Source organism: Lactuca saligna, chromosome 8 (assembly GCF_052625555.1).
Source record: "Lactuca saligna cultivar CGN05327 chromosome 8, ASM5262555v1, whole genome shotgun sequence".
NCBI lineage: Eukaryota > Viridiplantae > Streptophyta > Magnoliopsida > Asterales > Asteraceae > Lactuca > Lactuca saligna.
The window spans coordinates 256497308-256504935 of record NC_136424.1 but is presented as its reverse complement, the minus strand read 5'-3'; the positions used below and the strand labels follow the sequence as shown (position 1 = coordinate 256504935).

At 33.9% G+C, this 7628-nt stretch overlaps 1 protein-coding gene and 2 non-coding genes across 3 annotated transcripts; 1 reads left to right on the top strand and 2 right to left on the bottom strand.

The window, feature by feature from the left end:
- Positions 1-492: 492 nt before the first annotated feature.
- LOC145011432 (polygalacturonase At1g48100-like) lies at positions 493-4646 on the top strand. Its single transcript, XM_078970152.1, has 7 exons — positions 493-858; positions 2036-2167; positions 2389-2613; positions 2714-2758; positions 2847-3054; positions 3620-3810; positions 4063-4646. The coding sequence occupies exons 1-7, from the start codon at positions 553-555 to the stop codon at positions 4456-4458; spliced, it is 1503 nt and encodes a 500-aa protein (XP_078826278.1). The 5' UTR covers positions 493-552; the 3' UTR covers positions 4459-4646.
- Positions 4647-5156: 510 nt separating this feature from the next.
- TRNAL-UAA (transfer RNA leucine (anticodon UAA)) lies at positions 5157-5239 on the bottom strand. Its single transcript has one exon. It is a non-coding gene; the product is annotated as a tRNA-Leu (tRNA).
- Positions 5240-5801: 562 nt separating this feature from the next.
- TRNAL-UAA (transfer RNA leucine (anticodon UAA)) lies at positions 5802-5884 on the bottom strand. Its single transcript has one exon. It is a non-coding gene; the product is annotated as a tRNA-Leu (tRNA).
- Between the last annotated feature and the right edge of the window lie 1744 nt (positions 5885-7628).

The following is a 7628-nucleotide window of genomic DNA, read 5'->3' as shown; positions in this document are numbered from 1 at the left end:
TTAGTAGCATAAATCGATCACACGGAAAGCTTCACGATGGTGTGTTCTTGAGAAATTTTCTTAAAATGTATTAAATACAGTATACGAAATTGGTAAAGAAAACATCAAAAATGTGTTTATTATAAATGTAGAGACCATTTGACTCCCTTTTGCAAAGTTAGCAAAATATTTAGTTTTTGTTCTTGGTTATTTTAGTAATTAACCCTTTACAATATTGGCGGCCTTGAAGGATGATTAAAAAAGAAGGGATGGGATCACCTTAATGATTGCTAAAATAATGTAATCACAAGGCAAAAATTTGCTTCACCAATTGGCCAACTAACCTACAATGACATTAACATATTGCCATTTGGACAACACGGGGACCAATTTGTGGGACCAAGCCCAACTACATTTCACAGAAAAAGATGAAAAGTTGAGAATAGAAAATGGAATGTACGCTATCAAACAATCTCTTACAAAATGCTGTGCCTATATAAACACCAAACAAAGTCCTCATTTTTGGCTATCTAAAACACACACAAAAACACACACTCACACGTGTCAGTCTACATGGGTAGTTTTAGTTTCAGAAACTTGATATTTTCACTTGTTATTGCAATTTTAGTGTGGGGTTCAAGCATAGAAACTTGCAATGCTAGGAGGGGCAAGCATTGGAGGAATAGAAGTGGTACTTTTAGTTCTTTGTACAAAAAGAAAGGAAAGAATCATGGCCACGTTGAAAAGTCGAAGCCAAAACCAAAACCTAATAATCCACTTCCTATTCCTGAAGAACCGATAGCACCCGTACAAAAAGGCTTGAAATTTAATGTTCTTGACTATGGAGCTAAAGGAGATGGGAATTCGGATGATACAAAGGTGAGTTATTTGCAATGTGTTTCTTTTAATAGTGTTCTTTGAAAGTTATGTGTTCATGTTAGAGAAGATAATAACATGCATTTTGAAAGTTTGGGGTTCACTTGTTCAATATGTGGGTCCCATTTGCATGACACAAAGGATAAAAATGAAAATGAGAAGTGAAGAAGAATTGCAAAACAAATGGTGTTAAAGTGTCGATGCATTACTTGTGTCCTAGTTTCTTTTTGTACGTTTTATAAACTCTTAGGATGGATGGAAGAAATTCAATTATTATCTGTCATTTTTTATTATATATATATATATATATATATATATATATATATATATATATATATATATATATATATATATATTCAAATAAATAAAAATAATTTTTTAGTAAGAAGTGAAAATATAAAATTATTCAACTTTATCATTAAATTTCATTTCATTTTCATGCATGACCAGCTTTTACCATCCGCCACCTACTAACCATTTCTACTTCATTTTCATCATAGTAAAGCAATCATAAAAAAGTTCAAAAAATAACCTATCATTCTTCATAAAGTTTCAACCACATAATCCTCCCCCTCCCCCATTCCATAATAAATACAAAATATTCTTCCGGAAAAGATTCAATCAAAATTTATATATTCACTAGCAATCATTACAAAATGTTGGTATCCTAGATTTTTATATAACGTATTTCTTCATTCATAGCTTTAAAAAAGAGCAAATAAATAATTCTACAAAAACATCATTATATGTTTATATTTATACCACATAAGGACATCCTTTGTCACATGAACTTAAATTTGGTTGAATTGTTTACTCTATATGTTGTTGCAACTGTGTCGTTTATAGAATAAGACGTGTGGTTGTCGTATGTTCTCTTTAATATACGGGCATAACATCACAGAATAAATAAATAAATAAAAAGGAAGAAATTAGATCGTAGGATGAAGATAACAGGAACCGTGTAACAAAAGAGGACAAAATTAAGTGGGACCACTCCTACTCTCATACGGCAGTTTGTATGGTTCAGATTCCCAACAATAATTGTATACTGTTAAAAGCAAACGACCAACTGTAAGACAAAAAAGTGAGCAAAAAAGGAAAAAAAAATAAATAAATAAATTACAAATTTTTTTAATATTAAATTAGGAAAATAATTATAATTATATGTTGCATAATGCAGGCATTTCAAGGTGCATGGGCAGATGCTTGTAAGGTGGAAGCATCATCGATGATCGTGCCATCGGGATACGAGTTCCTTGTGGGACCCATTTCGTTTTCCGGTCCTTATTGTCAAAGAAACATTCTTTTTCAGGTATATGATACAATACAAGACACATTGTACTTTGAAAAATCTACTATTTTTTTCTTATTATAGAACAAGATACTTCACAAAATCTACCGTTTTCTACGTTCAAAAGTACTTTGTATTTTCATGATATTGTAATTACAAGATATAGAAGTTGGATGCTAGAATAAACGAATCGATGAAAATAGGTTACTTTTTCTTGCAACTAACCCTAAACTACATTGCAGCTTGATGGCACAATCATAGCTCCAACAAACTCAAAAGCATGGGGTAAAGGACTCCTACAATGGCTAGAATTCACAAAACTTGTAGGACTCACAATCAAGGGAAAAGGCACCATTGATGGAAGAGGCTCAGTTTGGTGGACAAATTCCATATTCGATGATCCTATCGACAATGAACAACAACTACTTGTTCCATTACAAAATATCACAATGACAAAAAATCCACAAGTAATTTCTCTTTCCACCACTTTTATATTTTTTATTCCATCATATTATAATTATAAACTACTTCATTTTTAGTAACCTTTCTTATTATTTTTCGTGACAGATAAGCAACTCATTAGATGGGAAAATGCCTAGTGTAAAGCCAACTGTAAGAATCCCTTTAATGAAAAACAAAATAAATGAATTTATATTTGCTTATGATACTATAATGTGACACTTACTTTTTTTTTATATAGGCTTTGAGGTTTTATGGGAGTTTTAATGTGACAGTCACAGGCATAACAATTCAAAACAGTCCACAGTGTCACCTCAAATTTGACAACTGTGACGGAGTTTTAGTGTACAGTCTTAGTGTATCGTCTCCTGGTAACAGCCCAAATACTGATGGAATTCACTTGCAGAACTCCAGGAATGTGTTAATCCATACCGCAGATCTTGCTTGTGGTAAATAATTTTTTTTACAAGTTTGATTATTAAATAATTCATATTTCCTTAAATGGCCTTGAAACATTTTAAAGATTAAAAAGAGTTACTAATCTTTGTTATAAGGACATTTACTGTGTTTGGTATGCATTTGACTGATATTAATACGACAAAACCTACAAGTTTTTGTTCCACTCTAAGAGGTGGCTCACATTATACTAGGTTTCGTCAACCACCTAGTGGGTCGCTGTGTATCCGATTTACACCTGTTCTTGGGATATTGCCAATAGTACTAAAAGTTAACAAACACTGCAACTTTTTTTCCCATTCAAAAAGTGGTTCATTATGTATTATCCTAGGAACATCATGTGATATGTAAATCAGATATACAGTGGTCTGTTGGCTGACACATCATATGACATGTAAAAAAGATATATAGTGGCCTACTACCTGACATGTAAATAAGATATATAGTGGCCTACTACCTGACAGTGACACATCATGTGACATGTACATCATATACACAATAGCTTTGTGTAAAAACTAGACTTTATGTGCTCCAAAATTTAATGAATACTATGTGCAGGTGATGATTGTATATCTATACAAACGGGATGTACGAATGTATTTGTACATGATGTGAATTGTGGGCCCGGGCATGGAATAAGTATTGGGAGCCTAGGAAAAGATGGGACAACAGCATGTGTTTCCAACATCACTGTCCGCGATGTTAATATGCATAACACAATGACTGGTGTTAGGATCAAGACTTGGCAGGTATAATTAAAGAGTACCAATTATTTTTCCAATAAATCCTATAATTAACTTAATCAACATGAAATTAAAATACCTTTCACAAAGTTAATAGCCACTTAAAACCAATAAAAGGTATTTGTTTTCCCTAAGAGAAGACTAATTACCGATGTTATTACTTAAACGTTAATTTTTTGTATTTAAATGGTTTATAGTGGTCTAAAATCAATAATAACATTTTTTTTCATTTCATTAAAAAATGTTTTTTTTATATAGGGAGGATCAGGGTCAGTGCAAGGAGTATTATTCTCAAACATTCAAATGTCCGAAGTTCAATTCCCAATCATGATCGATCAATACTACTGTGACCACAGCAGTTGCAACAACCACACATCCGCTGTAGCTGTCTCAAACATTGCATATGAAAACATAAAAGGAACCTACACAGTAAAACCGGTGCACATATCATGTAGTGACAACATGCCATGTATGGATGTGAAGTTAACTGACATTGAACTCAACCCGATTCCTAAAGGATACCATATGTATGACCCATATTGTTGGCAAGCTTTTGGGGAACTTTATGCTCCAACTATTCCAGAAATCGATTGTTTACAAGAGGGGAAACCATCGAGCAGTTGGGATCCTGATGAGACTGGGTGTGCTTTGTAGGGTATGTGTATGAATTTGTGAATTGATTAATGATTAGTGAGGTTGGTGTAATTGCTGACCCCTATTATATCATATACTATACGATTGCTTGTGTTATATAGGGATTATTGATTATTGATTATTGATTATTGTCTTGTTAGTGTGTTAGTTTATACTTTATATAAAAAAAAAGTTGTGTTTTGGTTTTTTGTTTGATATGTGTTTTAATTTAGTTACTTGTTTGAAATACAAAGTAAAGGACATTTACGGTGGACGACATATTGGAATAGTAATGAGATTTGAGCGACAGCCACCAAGGCAATGTACCAAAAATAAATAAATAAAAATAAAAAGAGCTAGGGCATACTGGATGAATTTGGAAAGTGTGAGGGGCATAAACGTCCAAACTCAAAAATAACTAACTTTAGAAGTACACACCACCACAAGTAGATAAGCATTGAAAATATATGCATTTAAATAGTAAACATTTAGATGGATGATGAGAGTAGCCCAAAAGGTGAGAAATCGAAGAAATGATAACAAAAGGTAACTAAATTGATGTTAATTCATAAAACTTGTTGTAATATTGTAGGGATTAGAGCATACGAGCATCATATATAAATATGTTTGGAAAGATATATGATCAGATTGAATATACCGGAAATTGGAAAATTACCGATATGGACCATACCTGTAGGATAATAATGATTGGCAAAAAATGCTGGCTATGGGGTTCGAACCCATGCGCACTTATGTGTAGAAGATCTTAAGTCTTCCCCCTTAACCTCTCGGGCAAACCAGCCATTTTTGACTTTGGAAGAACAACCATAATCCCAACTAGATAAGCATCCAAAATTTAGGAATTTAAACACCAAGTTTTAAGTCTTAGGGACATAATCGTCAAACGTCAATGATAAAAAATCACCAAGTATAAAGTCTCAATTAGGGCACCCAAATGGCAAGAACTAGCGAGAAGCATGAACATTAGTAGATATCGATTTCAGGGACCATTTTCAAGCAAAAAAAAAAAAAAAGCCAAACTATCTGCAAGTTAGGTGGAAACTGAAAACACACACAAAAATAAAACACACGCGAAGAGAATGAGGCAAATATTTAGATGGATAATGAGAGTAACCCAAAAGTTGTGAAATCGAACAAATGATACCAAAAGGTAACTAAATTGATGTTAATTCATAAAACATGCTGTAATATTGTAGTAGTTAGAGAATACGAGCATCACAGATGGATACATTTGAAAAGAAATATGAACAGTTTGAAGATACCCAAAATTTGAAAATTACCGATTTGGATCATACCTGTAGGATAATAATGACTGGTAAAAATTTAAAATTGGTTGGAAAAAGTGCTGGCTATGGGGTTCGAACCCATGCGCACTTATATGCAGAAGATCTTAAGTCTTCCCCCTTAACCTCTCGGGCAAACCAGCCGTTTTTAAATTTATTCTATACAGATGATACTTAATTCCACTAATTAGTTTGGGCTTAAAGTGTTTTCAGTGTGGCCAGATTCAATATCCGTTTTGAAGTTTTCTCAAAAAGCTTTTGGGCTCTCGCAATTGTTCATTAGTGGTTTAGGATTCTAGACTAGCGATGAAATTTAGAACCCGAAAATCGGATCGGAATCGGAACCATTTCTATATATTTCGGTTCTATATATTCCGATTCTAATGGTTCCGGTTCCGGATTTAAAAATTGACTTTATCTAGGTTCTGGGTAATCTGAGTTTTGGTCCATCGGGCCCGGGTAAACCGGGTCTGAAAACCAGAACCAGTGTTTGGAACCGGAACCACTTTTAGGGCTAGAATCGGTTTTTGTGAAACGTTTAAAAGATGCATATCTTATTCGTTTTAACTCCAATTAACATGCAGTTTTTTCCAACATGTAGTTTAGAGTTTGTACATGATTGTAGACTATAAATTTGCCATTTTTAGTATTATATTCATTGACTTACAGTCCTCCAAAGTCGAGATATCAAAGCTGGAAGTTTTTAGTTTTTCAGTTTTTTTGTATTCGGTGAATGTTTTAAAACATGCATATGTAATTCGTTTGAAATCCGATTGACAAGTGCTTTTTTCAAAACAAAAAATTTTCAACTTTTCAGCTATTTGTTTTTGTACTTTGTATTATGTGAAAAATGTTAAAATATGGAAATCTCATTCGTTTGAAGTTGGATTGACATTCGGTTATTTCCAAAGTGTATTTTAGAGTTTGTACATGTATTTAGACTATAATTTTGTTAATTTTGGTTTCGTATTCAATGAGTTACAGACACCCAAAGTCAGGATATCAATATGAAAACTTTCAAAGTTCAACCCACTAAGTAGTAAGTAATTACAAAAAAGTTCTGGTTTTTCCGGGTTTTTCGTTTCTAAACCCACTTTATCTGGTTCCAACCTACCCACTTTGATGTTTCTGGGTTTTCCGGTTCTAGACCTACTTTACCCGGAACCATACCCGGAATCGAACTGAAACCGGTTCCTATATACCATTCCGGTTTCAAGTTCTACAAAATCCCATTAACCGGTTCCGGGTTTTCCGGGTTCGGGTCTATCCGGTCCGGGTTTGGAGGCACTTTCATCCCTACTGCAAACCCTCGCATCTGGCCATTTCCTTCGGACCACAAACGGTTCGCAGCTGACAACCCTCACTTCTCGTCATTTTCCTGTTATAAGTAGCATGGACCGAAAACATACTCTAACCTCTTCTTAATCTAACCAAAAACACTATCTATTCTCTCAAGAACACCAACCGAAAACCCATTTTTCTCTCAAGTAACATGAGCATACAATAGAACTATACCACACAACTTATCTAGTAACATGAACATACAGTTTGAAAGGGGCCTATAATGCTAACTCTATGATTCCTTGGTTTATAATTTAGGGTTGTATATTAATAGGATACGATATGCCATAGAATGTGTGCTTTCCACTTCATTTCCTATTCCTTTTTTGTTAGTGGGCTTAGAGCAGATTCACACAGTCTACTATCTATTCGATCTTGGTTATATATGTAGTCCGTTTACACTAAGTAGTCATAGGGGGAAAACAAGTATGGGTCAGGTTATAACATACAAGTATGTCACACCCCCAAACCAGAACGGCGGAAACGTTCGGGGGCGGAGGACGTCATATTCAGTATCATAACAGTTCATGGAAAGGAAAGTACACA

Bases quoted from the DNA above. Each gene is read 5' to 3' on its own strand.
- LOC145011432 (XM_078970152.1), top strand. From the start codon at position 553: ATGGGTAGTTTTAGTTTCAGAAACTTGATATTTTCACTTGTTATTGCA. The intron at 859-2,035 runs GTGAGTTATTTG...TGCATAATGCAG, and splicing joins GGAATTCGGATGATACAAAG to GCATTTCAAGGTGCATGGGC. The intron at 3,811-4,062 runs GTATAATTAAAG...TTTTTTATATAG, and splicing joins TTAGGATCAAGACTTGGCAG to GGAGGATCAGGGTCAGTGCA.